The sequence below is a fragment of the Sturnira hondurensis genome, unplaced genomic scaffold (genome assembly GCF_014824575.4).
Source record: "Sturnira hondurensis isolate 20B ecotype Veracruz unplaced genomic scaffold, ASM1482457v3 Scaffold0000780, whole genome shotgun sequence".
NCBI classification, from domain to species: domain Eukaryota; kingdom Metazoa; phylum Chordata; class Mammalia; order Chiroptera; family Phyllostomidae; genus Sturnira; species Sturnira hondurensis.
Window position 1 is genome coordinate 16,945,805 of NW_028073411.1, and position 22,898 is coordinate 16,968,702.

At 62.0% G+C, this 22,898-nt stretch overlaps 1 protein-coding gene across 10 annotated transcripts in view; it reads right to left on the reverse strand.

The window, feature by feature from the left end:
• The window catches only part of ABLIM2 (actin binding LIM protein family member 2), a 92,448-nt gene that overhangs the window by 13,722 nt on the left and 55,828 nt on the right, over positions 1-22,898 (reverse strand). For 3 of the 10 annotated variants that reach the window (XM_037046358.1, XM_037046351.1, XM_037046365.1), the window contains 10 exons: positions 22,600-22,677; positions 21,507-21,653; positions 19,894-19,926; positions 18,344-18,464; positions 16,757-16,855; positions 12,453-12,554; positions 11,943-11,996; positions 7,737-7,789; positions 7,036-7,174; positions 2,925-2,986 (listed from right to left, as the gene is read on the reverse strand). In XM_037046358.1, the coding sequence (XP_036902253.1) occupies positions 2,925-2,986; positions 7,036-7,174; positions 7,737-7,789; positions 11,943-11,996; positions 12,453-12,554; positions 16,757-16,855; positions 18,344-18,464; positions 19,894-19,926; positions 21,507-21,653; positions 22,600-22,677 (888 nt within the window). The remainder of the gene's footprint in view (positions 1-2,924; positions 2,987-7,035; positions 7,175-7,736; positions 7,790-11,942; positions 11,997-12,452; positions 12,555-16,756; positions 16,856-18,343; positions 18,465-19,893; positions 19,927-21,506; positions 21,654-22,599; positions 22,678-22,898) is intronic. The other 7 variants (XM_037046362.1, XM_037046368.1, XM_037046383.1 and 4 more) reach the window with 5 other exon arrangements.

Below are 22,898 nucleotides of genomic sequence, written 5' to 3' on the forward strand. Positions count from 1 at the left end.
AGGACCACTGAATGGTTCGCCCCTCCCTTTTGGTGTCGTTACATGCCCGCTGCTCTACAGACACATTCACTCCTTTCCACTGCAACCTGAAGAGGTGGGCGTCTTATGACCATTTTACGAACAAGGCTCAGAGAGGTTAAGCAACTTGCCCAAGGTCACAGAGCAAATGCGTGGTATTGTAAAACAAAAATCTCACTGATGTGTTTTACTTTTCAAAGGCTGTGTGCCAGCATTGCTGATAGTAGCAGGGACATTGTGGCTCTGCACCCCTGGCCAGGTGCCTTTCTCCCTAACTCTCATCAGGGTTGTGCGGTGGCGCAGCAACCACTGGCCTGGAAGGAAGACCGGACAGGAACTTGCTTTGATAAGAATGATTCAGGTGGGAATCACGCTGTGGAGCTCACGAGATTTCACAGCCACAATGTTGCCTGTCCTCACAATAACCTAACAGGTAAGGACAAACTTTGTAAAGACTGGAAAATGGTCAGAAAATGCACCCAACTTGCCCAAAGACACATCCCGTGAGTGGGAGGGGTAGGGTTTGAACTCAGGGCTGTCTGATGTGAAGGCCCAAGCTCTTTCCAGTGTCACAGCTGGAAAACGTCAAGCTTCTGTCACTGGTTAGGGTTGTCCCTAGAGTCACACCCACGGGCATTTATAAAGCGGGGAGCCTGGTTCCCAGGGCGTATGTGTTTCTCACACTCCTATTGGAGGAAGTCAGCTGCCCGCGTTAGCCTGCTGCTCGTGCGACTTTTACTGTTTCAGTGGATCCGCACGTCTGATTTCAGAAGCATCACATTGCAAGCACCCACCAAACTCGCTGCGACAGCGAACGGCACACTTGCATTTCATCGTGCTTGGTGCATTTAAAGTGACGAGTGCTCCAGCTGCTCTGTAAACCGTGTCCCCGCTTTGTGCTGCGAGTCCTAACCTGACCCTCGGAGCTGCAGCAGGAGAGGTCAGACTGTTCACTTTTAGCATCAGGGGTTTTCAAGGTGGGATCCCTTCTGGGGGCTGCTACTGGGACTGTCGGTGGCCAGTGTTCTTTCTCTGAGAAACAGGCCCAGTGGCACGTGTCCCCAGAAGAGCCAGCGGCAGGCGGCTCCTTCTCTGCTTACTCCCCAGAGAGCCATGACACCTGCCAGGGACGTGCTTGGGAGTTGGGGGCAGACGGGGATGCCCCCTATGACGGATCCCTCTCACTGCCAGAACACCTCAGCATCTGCCACTGGAGCTACGTGTGGCCATCGGGAAGCTGGGAGCTCAGCTCAGTGGCTTTCCGATACAATGTCCTTTGTTTTTGATATAATTTTCTGCTACAGTTGCCCCTCTCCTCCTTCCTGACTTGGTGTTAATGGGCTTTGGGTCACGTCTCATCTGGGCTTTTACTCTAACCCACCAAGAATCCTTTCTGGAAGTAAAAACGAATCAAGAAACAACTGAAAGAGTGACTTGGGGACTCTGCAGGCCACCGACAACACGGGGTGCACACGCTCCCTGGGGACCTGAAGGATGATGGGCTGGTCATTGAAAGGTGAGCATCTGGCCTTCCCACTGAGAATAAGCATGACATTATGTAAGAGTCTCAGGTAGAGTGAAAAGGAGAAAACGTTCCAGGGGAGAAAAGAACCCGAAGCAAAGTCACCATGACGTTGACTGGTCCCCCCAGAGGCAACATGAAAATCGAGTCTTCGTGTGATGATGAAGCCCCCACTTCTGGGGACACCCGAGAAGGACACCTGGGCTTCCTCACAGGCTGCCCCCGCCTTAGGCTGGCCGGGCATTCACAGCGGGGAGCTCTGACTTCCGTAGTTGGCGTCTACTCTCTGTTCTGGAGGGGGCACAGGGATAGGGTCCCCGCCGGAGTGTCTGTACCAGCTCTTCCCAAACCCTAACACCAAGCTTCCTGGGGCTGTGGCCGTCTATGGACCTCGGTCCAACTTTCTCACAGGGGACATGACGGGTGGACAAACCCACTGAAGCCACCGGAAGAAGCGGGCGGCATGTAGGTCCTGGCTTGGCTCATTCTGGGACAAGCGGTCCCTGAGTCGGACCGTGGAGGCGCCCGGCCCAGGGCAGATGTGCCAGCTCTTCCAGCACAGCCAGGGTGGACAGAGAAGCCGAGGGGACACTGACAGCTCTGGGGATGTGTCCCTGTTCTTAGCCGTGTCCTGGGGGCCTGGCCCCTGGCTACAAGACCCTCCTGGGGGAGGCTGGAGGAGCTGTCCCCTGTGCTACACTTAGGGCTGAGACCACCAGCTTGGAGTGGCTGCACTTGAAGATGAATTGCCTCGGTTTATGGACAAACATCCTCGGTAGAGAGAGGTGGGGGGAGGGGCTCTGGTGTCATCATGCCTGCCAGCCTGAGGGATTCTCACTGGAGACCCAGGGAAGCTGTGGGGAGAGGGACAGAAATGGGCAATTCTTCATAGGCTCCTGCCACCCCCTCACCCCCATGGGGGATAAGTCAGGCACCACACGGTCTGGGCTGTCCTCTGTCCCAGGAACACCGGGGGAGGGGTCCAACCAGCTTCCCACTGGGAGCAGCCGCAGAGGCCACCGCTCTGCATGGTGATGGCAGGTGCCAAGGCCACCTGCGGTGGAACAAGGTGACAGTGGCAGCAGTGAGGGGCCGGGGCACCCAGCAAAGGAAGCGGGTAGAGCCTCGGCTCACAGTTTAAGGTCCTTCTCAGGTTCTGGGTCACAGAAGGAGGACACGGGGTACGCACGGAGGTGGGGCAGGGAGGCCACGCGGGCTCTGCCTGGCCTGGTCGGGAGGAGCGGTGGGGGGGCACCTGGGGGGGCAGCAGGCACGGGCGGGCAGGTAGCCCCCGGGCCTCCACGAGCTGTGCAGTCACGAAGCTGTGGGAACCCCTCACGGGGGTTAGTGCACCGCGGGCCAGGGCAGGGGCGGGGGTACCTACCCGGTGGTCCAAGCCATTCCTTCCAAGTCCTGGGAGAGGGTCGGATTTGGAATAGGGGAACCCTGAAATAGACAGTACAGCTCTGTCACTCAGGCCAGCCCGCTGGGCCCAGCCAGGGGGCAAAGCCAGGGTGGAGGGCTGGCAGGTGACAAGGCAAGGCTCTCGAAGACCACGACACCTGCCTATGTGTAGCAACGTCTGTCCCCAGGGATGGAGGACAAAGCCAGGGAGGTGGGGACGTCCCGAGACGCCCAGGACCCCAGGAGCCTGCAGAGCCTGATCCCAGCCTGGCGGGCGGCTCTGCTCTCTGGCAACGGGGGGTGAGTGGAAAATGGAGGCCCACCTACCACCAACCAAAGGGCCTGGGGACCATTTTATTCTTTCGTCAGTTTCGAGCTGTGTGCAATGGGGAGATTTCACATTGCAATCCTAGTTCTCGGCCTCTCTCGAAGTCAGAGACTCAGGGCCGAGATCGTCAGCTCCCCGGGACAGGACGCTGCTTCTGCCTCGCTCCGCCCCAGCACCTACGCAGTGTCCGCACCCGAAGGCGCTCAGAGAAGGGTCGTTGGAGGTCAGGGAGGCCATCCCCTCGCTGGCCCCTGGCTGGCCCCTCATGAAAGAAAGAAAGGGCCCCGAGGCCCTCCCAATTCCCACGATTCTGGCCCTGGGGCCTCAGGGTCAGGATATGGGAACCAGGCACGTTGCCCACCCTGCCCGGTAGTCCCGTGATGTTGGCAGCAAACCAGGTGTCCCTCCCTTCCAACTGTAAACTAAGAAGCGTGAGAACCATTTCTTCGCACCTTGAAGCCCCAGAGGAATACCGGGGAACCACGGAAAGGCCGCTGCTGACCAGCCTCCGGCCGCCGTTTCCTCGGTAACCAGGCAACAACAGCACATCCCACCCAGCGTGGAGCTCGTGGCGGGGGAGGGGCAGGCAGAAGGCGACACAAATGCCAAAGCCACGGGCAGGGCTGGGGCACAGCCGCCCGCGCCGCACCCACCTGTCGGTGCCGCTGGCACTCGCAGCCGGTCCCAAGCCGCCCCCTCTCCTCTCCTGCTCCCTGGGGATGTGAGGGAAGGGCCCAGCCTCCCCCCAGGGTCCGTGGGTCCCCTGGGCAGGGTCTCCGGCTGGCCCGGGGGGCCTGGTCTGACATTGACCAACCAGAGGGGGACCAGGGACCTCAAAAGAGAGGACAGGACCTGAAGGGTCGGGCAGGTGGGGCCCAGAGAGGCAGCAGGCCCTCCACAGGGTACGGGCCAGGGGAGGGGCCCAGCACCCCAGGTCCCACTGGGGACAGTGCGTCTCCTCCTACACACCTCAGGGCCATCTTCTTGTAACAAAACACAGACACCACCCCTCCCCTGGGCGGAAACCAGGCTCCGGGACGACACAGCCCGTGATGTGGCCATCCGGGGGGGAGGGGCCTGGGCCGTATTCGCCACCAGCTCTGCGCTGCCTGGCCCCGTGCCCAGCACATAGGGGCGCCCCATCTGCGTCTGCTGGATGATTCCATCCCAGGTGAGATGCGTGGATGGAGGCACGGGTGGGGTGAGGCAGGGACCCGTCCCCGGGAGCCCCCATAGGGCCCCGGCACGCGGCGGGCGGCGGCACACAGTGGGCGCTCAATAAATACCCGTTGAATTTAACGCGTTTCAATCCAACAAACAGTTATTGAGCGCCCACTGTGCCGGGTGTCACAAGCCTAGCGTCCGAGGGCGCAATACAGGGGGATGTCCCCTCGGGCGGGTGGGCGTGTCCTGCTAGGTACACACGCTTTGTTTAGCAACGGTTGTTGGCAAATGGAACTGGTGTGAGGGACTCACATTTGGGGGCTCAAAGGAACCCTGGACAGAGGTGCATAACCCTCCGTGAACGCTGCCCAGGCCGTCCCGACCTCCCCAGAGGCTGGCAGTGAGCAAAGCGCCCCTGAGCTGGGCAGCCCACAACTGGGCCCTCTCTGCTGCCCTCGCGCACATCGGAAACAAAAGCACAGACACCAGGATAGAAAGCAAGTCACAACTGCAATGGCTGGACACGGCTCCGGCTCAGGGGGCCTGACATCAGAGCCTGAGGACACGGCGAGTGGATGATAGCACTGGGATCCGTCATCGTGAGCAAGCATCAGCGCAGGACATGCACACGCATGTACACACGCATGTACACACGCATGCACACACGCACACTGTTCGTTCTTCCCAGGAGTGGATCAGTCAGGTCATGGCTTCCAGCACCGCCGTCCATTCCTGCAGGCCAGGGGCCCGCTGGATGGTAGGCAGGCGCGCTGGCACCCGTGGTGGCACATGCAGGTGTGATGAGGCAGCAAGGGGTGGAGTGGACAAACAAGCCCTTGCAGGTGTGTGACAGGCTCATCGAAATGGGGGTACCGTCTCCCAGACCCACTTGGTCTGCCACCCACGGGGCGCCGTGCACAGCACCGAGGCACCTGGTGGCATTTGCAGGTGAGGAAGCAGAGCTCAGCAGCGAAGGCGACATGCACAGGACACGGTGCAGGTGCGTGGCGCAGGCAGGTGGCCCTCCTCCCTCAGCCCAAGGTGCAGGCAGGCTACCGCCACCAGCAGGGACGACTGGGACAGCCTCGGGCCTCCCCTGAGCAGAGTGGGGGAGGTAAGGGGCATGCTCCCAGCCTGCAGAGGAAGGGCACCCACCACCCTGGGCGGGCTGGACAGAGAGTGGAAGAGACCACCCTGGGATCTCCAGATAATTTCCTGGGAACTCGGGGCTGGGGCTGAGGTCTCGTTGCCTCCCAGGTGTGGCAGGGCTGCCACGGGGCTGCCAGGCTGGTGCCCTGGGGGCTCACACCTCCCACACACCATGTCAGGGAAAGGAGCTCGGAGCAGAAAGGCCGGGGCCTCGAGCCAGCCCGCCCTGCACTGCCCGGGGCGCAGGGGCCCGCCCACTGGTTCTCCTCTGACCAGGCCCGCACCCCTCGGCCTGCCTGCTGGTGGGGCGGGAAGCTACCATGTCCCTTCCAGACCTGCTGCAGGAGGAGCACATCCTGGATAAGCCCCCTGGGATGTTTTGGGTGTGACCTTCGCATGGGGACATCGGCCCTGGGCACTGGCCCTGACATTGGGAGAGCTGCGCCCCAGGAGGGGCAGACGCACGGGGCTGCAGACCCCACTTACAGAGGTCACACATAAAACACAAGCTTCGCTTTGTCTGAGCGCTTCTTTCACAGGGACGATGACCAAGCCTCTCTGTCCTCTCCCACCGGGACACTGTCACCTACTGCAGCGGGCGATGCTGACGAGGACCAGCGGGCCGCTGGCGGAGCGCGCGCTGTGTGCGGGGCAGAGCACGGGCTGTGGACGTGCGTCCCCTCTTCCGGGGCTCCGACAGCCCAGCTTGGGGGAATTGGAACTCGGGTGGGACTCAGGTGAAGTCGGCACCTTTCCTGTGTGTTCTTGTGCCCGCAGCCGTCCTTGCTGGGCCTCTGCTTCCAAGCTAAGCCTCAGGTTTGCCCCAGAAAACCACCCTCGGCCCACGACGCACCGGGGTCTCCCGAAGGCCTTTGACCTACTGCCGCCTATGACTTACGGCCTCTAGAAGTGAGGGCCGTTCCCGGGAGTCTGTCCTGCCCCTGACGGCAGCTCCTCACTGACTCAGGCTGCACGACATCATCTTTGTCTCCCATACGCCCTCATATACACAGTCCCAACTCCTGATGCCTTGCTCAGGACAAGCACGGGACACGAGACAATGCCGTTGTCATCAACTCCGAGTCTGGACTCGCCACCTGGACCATGCTCACATCTGCTCTGGAGGGAAAGGGGTGCCCACGTCCGGCCTGGCAGCCCCGGGGGGCCCTTCTCTGGACTTGCTCTCTGCCCTCTTGTCGGCCCTGAAAGGTCCTCGGGGACTGGCTGGCACAGCCCATGGGCCAAGCAGTGGCTAACACATGTCTGTCAAGGGGCCAGCAAGGGCAAAGCACCTGCCTCCTTCCTGGTTCACCCTGAGGTCTGTTCGTGTGTCCTACAGTGTTTAGCCAGCAAGGCTTAGGTCTGGGGGGTCGGCTCAGCGTTGCGGGCCCTTGGGCTGCGAGGTGTCTCGTGCCACATGGACAGCTCCTTGCTCAGAAGAACCACTCACGTGAGTAGAAGTCATCTCCTGGGACTGTCTGCTGAGGGTCTCTGTCGGCCCCGCTGCTGTGCAGCACACACTGGCTGTCCAGACCCGGGGAGTTGCTTCTGGTGCCAGCGCCCCCCCCAAGGGTCAGCCAGCTGGTCTTCTGCGGAGAGACAAAAAAGTCACGTGAACTTGGGGGTCCTCTGTAACGGTGCTGACCTGTTTTACAGAAGGGGAAACTGAGGCTCTGGGAGGTCCGGGCCCAAATGGCTTCACACAGGGAGAGCCAGGTGAGCCCACTCTGTCTGCACACGCCTGCCTTCCTTTGGGATGGAGAGGGTCTGCGGCTCCAGAGGCAGGAAGGCCGAGCGCCGAGGTGCGTGCGTGGGCCTGTCACTGAAAAGGCCTGCCCAGGCTGTTCTAGAACCATCGCCTCAGAAACCCCCAGGACGCACTGCGGTTTACTTTCCTCTCGTTTCAGACGCCTGCTCGGTCACAGAGCCGCCACCAAGCTGCCTGGGCGCATCACGAGCACTCGGGTAGTGGCTGGGCTGATGCCACAGGTAGGAGGGAGGCCACAGGGAAGGAGCCCACCCCAGCTCCTGAATTCGGCCCCTGTTCTGCGTGCCCTCAGGGGACCCCCAGGGACCTGGCCCGAGAGGACAAGCCGCAAAATCCGATTTCCTTCCACACAGCTTGCCCCGTGGCAGGTCCGCCTGCATTACCTTCCTGTTATCCAGGTCGAAACTTCCATCCTCCCCGTGCAGGCGCCTCGAGGCTGGAAGGGAAAACCGACTGTCAGGCAGCTCCCCGCTCATTCTGGGTTCCCACCTCCCAGTTGTGCTCAAAAAACAGAAAACAGCCCCAGAAAAGGTCGGCGGTGCGAGGGCCTTTTATGGGCTGAGGAGCCAGGCACGCAGGTCTCTTCTCCCACAGGGACAGGGCCTGGGGAGGGGGCTGTGTGCCCTTGTACGAGACAGCCCTCCAAACCCAGAACCCGGCCTGCGGGGCTGCCTGGCGAGATGCAGCCAACCCCTTGCCCCTAGTGAGAGATGGGCATGTCGGCAGGCGCAGCCCCTTGGCAACTTTGTGCCTCGTAAGTCTGACATCACAGTGAGCAAACGCCGATCGGCCTGCCCTGTGTCAGACCCCGCTGGGGCTCCCCGAACGTGGCCGCCTCGCCCCACGCAGCCCACTTCACAGATTGGAGGACGGAGGCTCAGAGCGAGGCTGTGCCTTCCTCAAGCTCAAAGTCCTGAATCAGTCGGTGGCCTTTGACCCCAGGCGGGTCCTTCCTCCCTGCCTGCCCCGCCTCACTGCTGGTGCCGCACGTCGCTGGCCCGTGAGTGAGTGAGTGAAGAACACGAAGGGCAGGGATGAGGCACAACGTACAGCCAGAGGTGACCGCCACAAGACAGAGCCAGCACGTCCTTCTCCCAGGAAGGTGTGTGCTCTCCGCTGGCCTTTCTGAGGGGTGGTCACCCAGCTGGACTGACCTGCTCTCCTACTGAGTCTGAACAAATAACTTCCCATCCAGCTCAGCCTGTCAGGACCCGTCCCGCACACCTTGCACCGAAACACTGACCCTGTGCCTGGGGCAACGACAGGAACCCCCGGTCCCCCACCCCCAGGGACCGCGGCCCAGGTAAGGACATGCCGGGCGGGGTCCTTACCTGCAGCCTGCAGAGGGCTCGGGCCTTCGGGCCTTTTGGAGCACCCTGCCTCGCGTGCCACCAAGGACAAGACTGACATCAGGCCCGAGAGCTGGGACACTGGGGACTGGGCTACAGGACCTTGACAAGATAAGGCCACAGTTGCAGACCGTTTAGAGACACGGGCCCCTGCTGACTCCTGGTGGCTGCCTGATTCTCCTCCTCCCAGGGGGTCAGCGACTTTGTTTTCAACGTGGAGGTGAAAGCCCGGCCCTCTCAGCTCTCTGGGGCAAACTAACGACGGGTCTGCAGGGGAGCCTGGGCACCAGCCGGCCCTCCCACTGCCCAGACGATGGCCCCCGGGAGTGGGACCCAGGCCGTACATTGGCCAGGACTCTTGGCGGCTGCCCAGCAAGCCCCAGGGACAACCAAGCCGGCGGCTCTTGTCCAGCCCAGAACAGCGGGTGAGCCACAGCCCTGAGGGCCCCCAGATGGAGCGCCACACGGGGAAATTTGCAAGTGCAAGGACAGCTCAGGCCCTGTGGAATGTGCAGCCCCAGCCCTTGGAGCTCAGGCCCCAGGCCCCTAGGTCACCCTGGGCTTGAGGACGTCACACAGCCTAAGCAAAGGGCTCAGACACAGCCCTGTCTGACCAGGGGGATCCTGCCAAAACTTAGCAAGTGTCTTCTGCAAACAGTGCCAACTCAGCCTGACTCGAGCCCAGGCCTCCTCAGACCCCCCAGTTCCCCAGCCTGAGAATCGCACAGTGGTCTTCCAGGAAATGGGCGCTGGGCAAGAAAAGGCAGGAGCCCCCATCCCTGGCATGCGGCATTACTGCCATCTGCTCTGTGACTTGACAGCTCCAAGCCTCAGTTTCCTGATCTGTAAAGTGGGCAGAGGATGCCCATGCCTCCGAGGCATGAGGGCCGAGTGGGGTACTGTGGGTGCTGTGACAGACAGGGAGTTCATTTTCATTGTCAAAACTTGGGGATCACTGAGGGGCCCACCTGGAGGCAGACCTGTGCCTCAGTGCCAAGGAAGGACAGGGGGGCCACACAGGAGGACAGAGGGACCCAGGGGAGGGTGTCTGCCCTGTCGCACAAGGAGGCTTCTTCTGAGTCTGGAAGCCAATGGCCTCGGGAACCCTCCGGGGAAAGGCTGAGCCCCCGTGGATCCCTCCGGGGCCCGCGTTGGTGGCACCCCAATAACAGCAGGGTCTCTTACTTTTCTTTCTTGATGAGGGGCCTGCCTTCCCTTTTTCTCATCCCAAGAGGACCCCCAAACCAAAACAAGGCTTGCCCCCACTACCCAGGAATCCCAAAGACACACAATGCCTGGGTCTTTCCGTTTCAAACCGGGGACAGAAGAAACAGCTGCAAGGTATGCTGCTTGGGATTGCCTTCATGGTCTGGTCTGGGAGGGGGGCGGCTCGGACACCCCCACCCCCGAAGTGGGCGGCTGGAGACAATGACACACCATCTACCTCCTGGGCCAGGGCTCCCCCACACCCTCCGAGGGCTCATCTCTGGTTATGGATGAGACAGAGCTCCGCAGTATCGGTCCTGTCCGCTTCCTGGGGAGTAGGGGAGACGTCCCTGCTCCTCTCGAACTCACTTTATACAGTGTGGACGCCAGGCCCAGTGCCAGCCCAACTGTAGGGCAGGGCGGCCAGAGGCCCTGCTTTCAGCTAAGGCTCAGTTCAGCCTCACCCGAAACCCCTCAAGGACCAAGGCGAGGGCAGCGACCTTGAACCTTGCCCTCTGGAAGAGGCCAGGCTCTGAGGGGTGTGCACTCGGGGACGGTGACAGGAGGGGACTGGCTGTTCCGAGTCGGGTCTGCCTCGCAGTGTGACTATGGGTGACTGGCGCCCAGGGAAACACCAGAAATGTCCCCAGTGGAACCTGAGCCTTTTGGTCCCAGGGTGGTTTACGCACCTCTGGGGAGGCGCAATGGTGCTGCCCCCCACCTGTCCTGCTTGGACCCCGAGCAGGACCCTGTCCTGACTGTGCAGAGGGTCCTTCCCACCCTGTCCCCTTTCTTCTTATTTTCCCTTCCTCTCCTTTTGCTTCCATCCTTCTCTTTCTCATTCTTTCATGCAAAAAGCCATTAAGTCATGACCAAGTGGAACTGATGTCATACTAGAAAATGCTGTTGAGCCAGGGGTCAGAGGTCAGTAGACCTGGGTGTAGACCTCAGCTTGGCCACGGGCTGGTTCCGTGACCACCCGGCCTCAGTCTCCTCACCTATGATCATGCCGACCTCAGGGAGTCGGAAGGAAACACGCTGTCACGTGTGGAGAGTGCAGGGTGCGGCGGTGACCCAGTCTGCGGCAGCCAGGCGAATGCCAGCCACCTCGTTCTCAGCACCGTGGTCCCCACCCTGCCTGTTAGGCCCCGCCCCCTCCCCCCCATGGCTTGGGGCTCACGTCCCAAAGCTAGGACGAAGACGTGGGCATCAGGAAAGGGTGATGTTAATTAAAAAGTCAAACGTGGGCTGGGTGGGAACTGGAGGGTCGAAAAGTAAGCACGCCCCTTACAAAGCACCACTTTTTAGCCATCAAACACATCATGTGAAACTAATTAAATGGCCCAGTGAGTCCACCGCATCACCCGGACTTTTTCAAGGGTGGGGGTGGGGACTTTGCACACATGCACATGTACACACCTGGGTGTCACATAGGCGTGCATGCTCACACATACAGAGTGCACTCCAACAGGATGGGGCCAGCTTGTCAAACCAAACGCCTGTGGTGCGCCGGCAATCCAAGGCATCCCAACGCATCTGCTCGTCCCCGAGGGTCGGCTGAGGGGCGCAGGTCAAGGGAAGAGCACACCAACCGCAGGCCGGACCCTGCCTACACTCAAGGAGGCGTGTCCATCCAGGTCAACAACAGCGACCCAGAGGGGTCCCTGGCCACTGTAACCCCTCCCCGTGTGCCTCCCGAGGGGGCTTCCTGTTGGCAGGTCTTTGCCTCAGGTGAGGCTGGGCCCCCACCAGCCTGGCTCCGCCCCCACCAGCTTGGCTGCGGTTAGCCTGGCTGCTTCTCCCAAAGTGGCCAACTCAAGCACCCAAAGCCAGCTCTCGCCACTAACGCCCATAATGCTCATCAGCCTCAGGTCTACAACACACAGGCGCCTGCACCATCTGAAGGGGCCTCCCCCGGGCCCTGCAGGGGAGTCTGTGTGTCACCCCCAGACCACATCAGCACAACAAAGCAAGGACTTGGGGGCACAGACGACAGGCATGCAGGGGCCACTGGCAGGCAGCGAGGAGCCGTACCATGCTGCTTGTAGATGGGGGGTTTCCTATAGATGTTGTCTTTCACACCAGTGTCTGGGGAGAAGAGAGAGAAAGGGAGAGAAAGCAGGTGAGCGAGCAAACTGAGGTTTTGGTCTCCCGGTTGTTTGTCAGCACCCACCAGTCACCCAGATTCAGCATCTCCGGGCAGGCTCTTGGAATCCCAAACGGTGGTCCCCCAGGCCCCACACCTGAGACCGAGCCTCGCCCACCCAGCAACCGCCCCAAGTTTGAAGGGGCAAAGGGAGCAGGTGGCTGGGGGGACGGTGAGCCCGCCGGCCACGCCCTCCAACCCGTGCCCAGGGATGCACAGTATCTCCCCGGTGTTGGAGGGGCTTTGGGAGAAACAGACATGTGGACATTTGGGCAGGTGTAGACCTGTGTGTTTGGTTTGTAAAGAATCTCAGGACTCGGGATGGGGATGGAGAGGCTTGGGGATGGCCCAACACCTGCCTCGGCAAGGCAGCCCCGCCCAGCAGGCCCGGAGCCTACCTGGGACGTGGAAGTGGCGAGGAGCCTGCTGGTAGGTGGAGGGGGGAGGCTTGCTGTCGGACAGCACGGAGAGGCTGGGCGTGCTGCGGCCGCTTTCACTGCCTCCAGACGGAAGGGCGCAGACAGCGGGGGGACAGGGAGGGAAGCAGAGCAAAGCATTTCAAGCATGAAAAAATATTCTTGGGGAGCCAGTCTCCCCCACCTGGGGCCACCCACGCCCCTGCCTGGGGTGGGGGTATGTGGCCCCCACTGACACTTCTGCCATGGGACCCCGACCTGCTAATCCAACCTCGAACCTGCAGTCCGCCACCCCGTGGGAAGGTGCAGGGCTCCCGGGTCACGGGAAGGTTGGCCTGACCACTCAAGAGGCCCCCGCTCCTTGCGGGGTGCAATGGTCTGCTGCCCTGCCGTGGCTGGGGTTGAGATCCGGCAAAAGACCCCTCTTCCTGAGTATCCTTGTATGACGGGCTGCTGCTTCTTTTGGAGAAGCCGCAAGGCAGCATTCAACAGGGCTCAAGTGCTAGAATCCACCAGTGTCCGTCCTTAGGAGCCACCGAGTGGGGTTTTACCAGCTACAGCGCCGTGAGACAGGGTCGGCATCGCCCAGTTGCTGGGTTCCCGAATCGAGCTATTTTTTTTGCAAATTAAACAGAAAGAATCCTGGCCTTGCTTTCTTATCCCATCTGGATTTGTAACTCCTGTTCTGTGAACGAGGTTGGATTATCAAGCCATGCATGCAGACCGCCCCGCCCCCACTGTGTGTGCGGAATGAGGGGACAGACAGAGCGCGATGGCATCAGACACTGGGTGACAAGATGTGCGGCTCGCTGCAGAAGACCCTCCTAAGGCACAACTCGTCTGCTCTCCCTCGAGCCTTGGGAAGCGTCCCGCCACCTTCCAGGGTGGTTCAGTGGAGGGAAGGGTCCCCCGGGACACCAAACGTGCCCTTGGAGCCACAGCTGTTCAAAGCCACAGGACACAGAGTGCTGCGTGGCAGCTGACGAGGAAGGTGCTGGCTCAGGGAGAGCTCTTGCCCCGATGGGGTGCGCTGGGGCCCAGGGGGCTTGTAGTGGTGGGGCCTCAGCAGAGCCCACACCAGGGTGAGACCACAAAGGGGCTGCTGACCGGCTTCCAGCATCTTCCCAGGCCTGGACGCCCATTTCACCCTGCGGCGCCGACGGGGTTTCGGGTAGCTGACTCTCCACCCCCGTCACAGTGTGAACCCCGATCTTCCCTCAGTCACCCCACTGCAGCAGGGCATGGAGCCTTCCAGAGCTGTGGCCCGACGGGACTCCTGCAGTGTCCTGGGGAGCAGGCGCCTCCAGGCCAGGCTGTGGGAGCCCCTCGGAGGCCATGGCCCCAGGCCCAGGTCCATCTGGTGACTGGCTGTGCCTCATCCTTCCCTAGGGGCTTTAGCAGGTTCATTGGTGCAGAGCCCACAGTGAGGCCCACGCTCTGGGCATCATCACTAAGCTGGGTGCGTTCCTGGCAGGGCCTGCGGCATCCGAGAGGCCTCGAAGGGCGCGTTCCTCTCTGCCTGGGATTCAAGGGCCCTCGTCTCCCATCCTGCGCAGGTCACAGGTCCCCCGTCCCCCTGTCCCCAAGCCTAAGGCGCAGTGTCCGCCTACGTCAGAGCAGGATTCTGCGGGCATGTGCACAGTTACCTAAGGAGGACCCACAACCTACATGAGGCGCTCAGGTGGCCCAGGACTCAGGAACAGCCGGGGACACAGACCTGGTGGCCCCACTGTTCGTTGTGCCCACCTACACCCGTCATCCCAGGGCCTCTACACCAGTCATCAGACACACGTGGTCCCAGCCCCAGACGCCTCTCTGCTCCAGTCCTTTCCTCCTGGCCTTCCCCTCTCCCCACCTGGACCCCCTTTCCCACTGCTCCCCTGACTCAGACCCTTCCTGGGTCCAAGCCTTCCTGGGCCACAGCCCTGAGCTGACCAGTCCCTTCTCTGTCCACTGTGATAAACTGCACTGCTCACGCTGACCCCACACAGGGCCACTTGCCTGTCTGTGGCTGTGGCAACTCTCAGAATGTCCGAGACAGCCCTGGGAGGGGGCATGAACCATGGCCCCCTTCCTCGGGGACAGGGCTGGGAGGGTCCAGAGCCAGCAATCCGGGAGGCTCTGGTTAATCCTCCGGAGACCAGCCTCCTCTCCGGGCTTTGGGGGTAAAAATGCACAGACACGGGAAAACCAGAGGAGCCTGGGTGTGTGGGGATGTTGAAAAGGCACAGCAGGCCCTTCTGACCGGGCTGGTGGCTTCTGCCGGAAGCGGCTCAAACCCAAGGCCATCCGTCCCAAGAAGGCAGATAGGGTGGGAGGCCTTTGAAAGACCACCTTCTTCTTTTAATTCAAGCAATGCCTTGCTTTGGAGCTGCCGCGGGCAGTGCAGAGTCCCTGCGTGCGTGCACCTGGCGCCCCTCCAGGAACGACACCTCACTACGCGAGTCGCTGCGGCGGTATCTCATGGACGTCGCCCTTTGCTCCAATCTCACCCATTTGTATCTGCTGACCTTTTCCTGTCCCGGGGTCCCACACAGGACCCCGCCTGCATTCAGTCCTCATGTCTCCTCAGGCCTCTGGGCCACTCCCCAGGGGGCCTGCCCTTGGCGGAGGTCCCATCCTGGCCTCCCCTCGCCCTGGAGGCCGGCGATTCAGAGGGGGGCAGAGGAGGGGCCTCTCCGGCTCTAGGCCCCAGGAGCACACGTCTCAGCCAAACGGCTCCCCAGGCAGCCTGCCTGGCCTTCAGGGAGTGGAGCAGCGGGAGGGCCAGCGCCCCACGGCCCCCGCTGTGACAAACCCACCCCAAGTGGGGCTGTGTGGAGCCTCTGATGTTCCAGCGAAAGGCAACTTGTCTCGTAGTCAAGCTCACTGTGGCTGGTGGTGCGTCCTTTGTCCACTGCGGGGGGGGGGGGGGGAGCCGCGCACACATGGGCCACGTGGATGCACGGCAGACGTTTGTGCTTCTCAGGAGAGTCAGTGTGTCATGCGGGGGCCACAGGGGTGGGGATAGGTCCCCCAGGATCTCAGTACACGGGATGAGGCCACACAGAGCAAGCGGTGGCGGCGGACANGGGGGGGGGGGAGCCGCGCACACATGGGCCATGTGGATGCACGGCAGACGTTTGTGCTTCTCAGGAGAGTCAGTGTGTCATGCGGGGGCCACAGGGGTGGGGATAGGTCCCCCAGGATCTCAGTACACGGGATGAGGCCACACAGAGCAAGCGGTGGCGGCGGACACATGAGAACCAAGGATGGCCACCGGGTGGCAGAGCAGTGAGGCGGAGCAGCGCCTGCCCCCCATCACCCACCCCGCCAGCCCCTCTGGGACCCAGGTTCTTCCACAGGCATCCTCAGCAGCTGTGGGCACAGGAACTCCACCTTGTCTGCTAGAGAGTCAGCGAGAACATCACCTTCTTCTGCTCAGGCCGAGAGAGTGTCGGGCAGCGGGGGCCGAACAACAGGCAGCCGGCTTAGACGCCCGGCACTTGCTCCCCACGGTGCCGCTGGCCCGCAGTCTGGCAGGGCCGGTTTCTGGGAGGGGCGCCCTTCCTGCCGTGTAGGCAGCCACCCTGCCTGCACACGGCCTTTCCTCTGGACGCACGCAGCATGACAGAGACTGTCCTCTGCCTACAAGGCCACCAGTCCTTTGGGAGTCGGGCCCCAGCCTTATGAGCTCATGTGACCCCAACAATCCCCTAAGGAGCCTTTCAGAATGCCGTCACATTGGAGGTTGGGGCTTCCACACATAAATTTGGGGGGCACGATCAAGTCCACAGCACATGGGAAAACAGGGGCGCAGCCACATTCCTCATGGAATTCGCGTCCACATCTCCGTGCAGGGGCGTGGACAGTGGGCAGGGCTGCACCCTGGGAAGATGTGAGAGTGGAAGCCAGGCAGGTGTGCATCCTGCCCGGGCCGCCCTGGGGACCGGTTCCTGCCCTCCTCAGGCCTCAGCTTTGGGTCCCGACGGCCACCGCCAGCAGCCCCTATGCCCCGAGGCGCTGACTCACAGGAAATGAGATGACGCAGCCCAAGGGCAGTTGACGGATGGGTCCTGATTTCTCCCTGCAGCTTCCCACCCCGCTTCTTGCAACTCACTCCTTTACCTACCGAGGGACCTACGTGTCCCTCCCAGGGACATTCACACACTGACAGAAACAGAGCTGGACTCACAAACACAGAGCGAGACACAGGGCTCAGGGAAGCCATGCGGCAACACAGACATGAGACACAGACGTGGCGGACACCCTGCGGCACCCAGAGCCCGCAGCGCGGCGCGCCTTACCTCGGAAGTAGGGGATGTAATGATGTCTGAACACGGAGGTAGGGCTTGGGTGTTGGGACAGGGACAGGCAGCTACTGGTACCAACACTCACAGTACCAGCTGCGGGCGACAGAGAGCAAGTCAGAGTCCGCACGGGCTCGCTGGCCTCAGAGCCACAGACCATTCCTGGGCCCTGCCTGCTAGGGACGCATTTGTGTCCTCTCTGAGAAGGCACACCTTTGAAGGGGGGGTCACAAATTTACTCTGCCCCAGCCTGTTCCAGGCTCAGAGCAAGGATGCCGCTCCCTCGGGGAGATGGGAACTGCTGGCACCCTGAGTCCTGCCCGGCACCCCACCCGAGGCTCCTCGGGATCAGGACGCAGGTGGAGAGCAGCTGGCTGGACGGGGGTGTGTGCAGACTGTCACCTGGCAATCACACGACCTCACCAGCTAAAACTCAGGTCTTGGCTCTCTGGGGTTACCACGTGACCCAAAGTACCATGGTCAGAGGCCAGCAGAGGGGCCCTGGGAAAGTCCAGCTGTCCTTCACGCCCTGACCACCGGCCTGCTCACCCACTCACCCACTCACTCACGCACTCCCTCGCTCACCCACTCACTCACTCACGCACTCCCTCGCTCACCCACCCGCTCACTCACGCACTCCCTCGCTCACCCACCCGCTCACTCACGCACTCCCTCGCTCACCCACTCGCTCACTCACGCACTCCCTCGCTCACCCACTCGCTCATTCACGCACTCCCTCGCTCACCCACTTTCCAAACCTCTGTCCTTGAGCAGGATGTACCAGGCACATTGCAGGGAACCAATAAAAATAACTTTGCAAATGAGTGAGCTTTGATTTTTCCACCAAGGCTGCAAAATTAGCTGTAGTCTGTGGATGCGAAGGTGGAGTCATGCAACAGCTGGCTGGGTGGGAAGCAGTGTGGAAAAATCCCTCAAAAAGGCAGCGCCCTTTTTGGGGGTGGAGCCTCCCTGTAGCTCTGACACACCGAGGACCCCGCAGAGTTCTGGAAGCTACGGGGCAGCAGGACACAGCTGGCACCAGGCAGAGGATGGGGCGGGAGAGGGTAGAGGGACCCTATGCACAGGGCTTCTCCCTGCTCAGAGCAGCTGGCGCTGCCTCTCTCCAATTTTCCCACGAGACTGCTGTCCTGGGGCCATCAGCTGCCCCCCTCCCCGGGTGAAGTGTCAGCGGCTATCGACTCTGCTTCCTGGCCACCGATTCTACCTCTCTTAAGCCTCCCCAGACCCACGCTGAGCTCGGGACTAACTGACTTGTGTCTCCCGTCGTTGATGCAATTTTTTCTTCCCGACATGTCACCTACGGACACATTAACTACACGGGCTACATGCTCAGTTCTGCCTCATGTGTTCTGCGGCCCTCTGCCCTCGGATGAACCAGCTGCCCCTGGGGTGGCCTCCCCACCCCGGCGGGGGGCCTTTCCTCTGGGTCACCGAATGAGCAGGCTCCCTGGGCAACGCCGCCCCGCCCATCCCTTTCCCACTTGTGTAAGAGGCAGATTCGGAACAGAAAGAGCAGCAAGAAGACAGATTTGGCGGGGGAAAGGAAGCCGTGGGGCCAAGTACCTGGCTGGCTGTAGTGCTGGGGCGACCGTGAGGTCGGGGTGTAGCGCCCGAGGCTGACCGAGCCGGCGGAGCTCGGGCTGGAGGTCCGGTAGTGCTTGGAGGAGCGGTCGTCCTGGTCCCCCTGGGGGAGACAGCCTGGTGAACGCGGCAGCTGGACCCCGGCCTACCCTCTCCCATCCTCTGCCCCACCCGCCTGGGGGGTGCTTTCCTGACCTGCGAGCCTGACTCAACTAGGCCCCAAGACAAGAGCCAGAAGGGCCTTGGTGCTGAAGGTCCCGAGGGCCTGAGCACGGTCCCCTCGCCTGCCCACCAGGTGCTGGATGGCAGGTTCTCCCCACCCTTCCAACAGCTGCTCCTGTGGCTGGGCCCCTGCTATGGGGTGGGGGGTAGGGGCACCTGCTCCTCCTACATCCTTCAGCTCCACCCCCACTCCGGCCCCCCCCAATCCTTCCCAGCACCCAAGGCTCCTTGGAACACAGTTTGAGAACCAGTGAGATTCTGTGCCCACCCCAGCCTCGATTGGGGTCCCCAGGCATGGGGGGCAGGAAGGCGCCTCTCCTGGGCCCAGAGCCCAGCTGAGTCAGAACCACAAGCGTCAACCACGCAGACTCTGTTCGGGCAGGACGAGCACCGTCTGGGGCGGTCAGAGCGGGCGGCGGGCGTGTGAGACGGCACAGCACGCAGTGCAGGGCAAGCGCAAGCCGCAGGGCCCACTGAGGCGCAGCATGCCGCCCTGGTCGGGACACAAGCCAGCCCAGTGTCCCGCCACGGCCCCCGAGGCCCACATGGGTGGGGATGAGCAAGGGGAGAGTCTGGGTCTGGAGCTCAAGGCTCCCACGCCTCCCCAAAGTTACCTGCCACCCAGAGGGGCCAAGCCACTGTCCCTACAGCTGGCCTGGGTGCCCCGTCCCCAACCTCCAGTCAGGCCATGCCCCGAGCGGGTCCTGCACCTGCCAGCACCCACCTGGGCTGCCCCCAGTCCTCTAGCCCGCCGCAGCCACAGAGACAGCACTGGCCGGGGCAGCTGCAGCCCCGAGGTCTGGTCCCCTTCTCTGGGCCCCTCTGCATAGCCCTCTGGCCAATTCACACCGCCTGCCGTGGGGCTCACCAGTTGTCAAACTCCTGGGCCCCAGGGTGTGATGCCCATGCAGACTGGAGTCTGGCTGGCTGCTAATTACAAATGCAGTGCTTCTGGATGCTGCCCTATGTTTGTCTGCAAGGACTTCTGTATGACCCTGCGGAGGCGTAGGGGGTGGCCTGGCTACCCCAGGCTCCTGGACTGTCCCTGGGAGGGAGCCGTGGCCCAGACCGCAGGCAATCCCGGGCTCTGCTCTCTCAGGGCGGACAGATGCACCGGGGGTGTGGGGGACATGCAGGTGAGACAGGATTGTAAAAATAGCCAACGCCCAGGAGGGCACCCCAGCCAAGGAGCTCCAGGGCCCCAGATGCACAGTCACGAGCCACAGGGGCCCTCCTGGGGGCGGCAGGCGGTTATCTTTACAGTGGGTGTGGGGGCAGCATGGCGAGCACATGGTGGGGACGGCGGTTACCTCCGTCGGTGTTGGCGAGAGCAACTGAGGTGACTGTGGACACAACACAGAGCAGCGCGTTAGCACCTCGGCACCCGGCAGCCGCTTGTGTGGAGAGACGACAAAGGGCACAGACACTCACACAAGGGGGACTCCTCCCCCCCGAGGGAGCAGGGCCCACCACGAACGGGCTCCAAAACCTCTCTTTGGAGAGATACGGCCAACGGCACCCCGAGAACTCAGGACACTGCCTGGTACCAGCCCAGGGCCTGTCTCCACGCGGCCGACCCCCCGCACTCCAACCCTCTCCGGAGGAGGCCTCTTTCCAAAAGGAAGAGCACGGGTCCTGGGCATGGGGTGGCCATGCCCCGGTAGCCTGAGAAAGAGAGGGCTTCTGGGGCCTGGGGCGCGGGTGCAGGCCCTCTCTGCCAGTGGCAGCCCTGGGTCCTGAGGGCACAGTGACCAGCCCATCACAGAAGGTCAGCGCTGCCTGTCCCACAGACATCTGTTTGCCCCAGGAGGCGATGGCCTCCACCTGGCCCCTCCAACCCTGTTCTCCAACCTCCTGCTGGGGTTCAGACCAGACGCTGGGCCGGGAGGCCTAGAGCTCGGCACGAGGTAGGGGGTGCAGGTCGGGACCGCCCTCTCACCCGCCCTCCAGCCTCTCTTCATGAAACCGATGGCCCAGATCCTTAGGGTCCCGTAAGTCCCCAGGGGCAGAGCCAGTCGGTGGTGGCGAGGTTGGGGGGAACACCTGCTGGCCTCTGAGCAAGGGAAGTCATGCCCGCCTCACCCTCCCCGCCCTGCCCTGAGACCCACAGCTGCACCGGCACAGTGAGAGCGGCCGGTGCCTGAGTCAGCAGGGCCGCGGGGCTTACTGCACTGTCCCCTCTTCCTGGCACCCAGAGCCCCGGCCACACTCCCCACGAGGGCCTTTGCAGGAGATTCAGGTAGGAGGGGCTGGGGCCAGGGGTGGGGGAATGGGAACACGGGTGGGGGGACCGTGCTCTCCTGCTGGCACATACACACGAACAGCACACACGCTCTGGCTGCCGGCTGGCAGATGCCCTTCTGTCTGCCACGGGCACCGTGGTCTCCCTGAAATCTCAAGACTGCCGGAGGAAACACGGGAACCCACAGCAAGCCCCGCGTTAAACGGAGGAGGGCCACTGTGGCTGAGAGGTCAGCAGCAAAGGGCACTGCCCCCCGGGTTCCACCAGCTTCCGGAAGTCAGGGCACAGAGGGACAGGCCACAGCTGGAGGGGGTGGAGCAAGGCCCGGAATGTTCTGAATAAAGGAAAACTATACATTTCATACATTGTGAAAATCACCCCAAACTATGGAAATGAAGGGGTTCTCACTTCATTCCTATCATTTTCCTGAACACCACACGCTTCCTGCTGCCGGCCCTGAGGCAGGGGCTTGTCCAGACTCAGTCCCCGGCACACACGGGGTCTGCCAGGGGTGTCTGGGGCAGAGCACAGTGGGAACTCTTCAGAGAGCGAGCACATGGTGCATCTCGGGGGGAGAGCAGGCCCAGCGTCACAGACAGCAGTGGGGACCGAGTAAGGGGACCCCGCGGTGGGCATGCCACCTGCCCCGCAGGCCAGCTGGCCGGCACCAGGGGGCTGTACCTCGCTGCAGCTCTGCCTGTCTCCCGACAAGTGGCTGATGTAGGGCGAGTAGGAGATCATGTCGGGGCGGTCGATGTTGTAGATGGCCTTGCTTTTAGGAAGAGCAGCCAGGTCTCTGTAGTCGAGAATCTCATCGCCCAGCTTCGCCTGCAAGGAGAGGAGCCGAGGGGCACAGTGAGATTCCGCACACAGGCAGCCATGCGGAGGAGCACCGAGATCGCGTCAGCCTGGGTCCCCACGGCTGGCTACGGAGGAGACACCGTCGCCTTGAGGGAGTGCCTGCCCTGAGTCTCCACTGCCTCTGTGCAGAGTGGGAGAGACGGTCCCATGGGACGGCTCTGGGGCCAGAGACCCGAGGCTGGTGATGTGCCTGATGCGGGGCCCGGCAGACAGTGGCACTCAGTGCGTGGCCCCAAAATGCTGACAGTCATCTATGTGTGCATGCAGACAAACACAGGCACACACACAAACACATATGCCCAGAGACACACCTGTGCACAGACACATGCACACACATGCATGCACACAGACACATGTGCAGAGACACACATGCACACCCCCACACATAGAGGTGCACAGGTGTCCATGTCTGTATGTGCAAATGCATAGGCACATGGGCACGCAGCAACACATATATGTACACATGAGCACACAAACACACATGAACACAGAAACCCATACACACAGAGACTCGTACAGGTGCACACACCCTCTCGAATGAAAATGGGACACACAATCTACACTGTTCTCAGCACACTTCCCCAGAAACACTCCGCAGACACACAGATCTGCACGGTATTCCCAACACTGGCCACCCCTCGCGTGCCTGGGGGTTATGCTCAGGCCCCAGCTGCTGGGTACGAGGCCCTGGCCCCTCCACACCACTGCGAACAACCACTGTGAGGGCCTCCTTGTGCTCTCCTGGCCACACGCCTGGGGAGTGGCTGGGTCAGCCCCCAACAGCGTCCTAATGTCTGCACTGTCCCCACAGCGGAGATGGCCTCGCCAATGCCTGGTGAGGACACCCAGCCCCCAAGGGCTTGCTCAGCGGCCATTGTCCCCTCCCCACTCGCCACAGGAGGAACCGACTTACATAAATCACGCGGCTGGGAGACCCTGAGGTGCTGGACGCAGGCACGGATATGATGCTCTCCGAGGACGTGCGGGTCTCCTGGGAACGGAGGGGACAGGGAGAGACTGAAAACACAGCACGCAAATGCAAAGGCCCTTCCGGAGGCACCGGTGACAGCACATGGCAACAGAGAGGCTGGCGGGTTGAAAGGACTCTTAAAGTGCACGGCACGCTTGAGTGGACCCGGGAAGCTCATCAGACGGACACGGCGGTGACACGGGCCGCGAGCACAGCAGGGACGCCCTCGGCGCCGGTGCCCA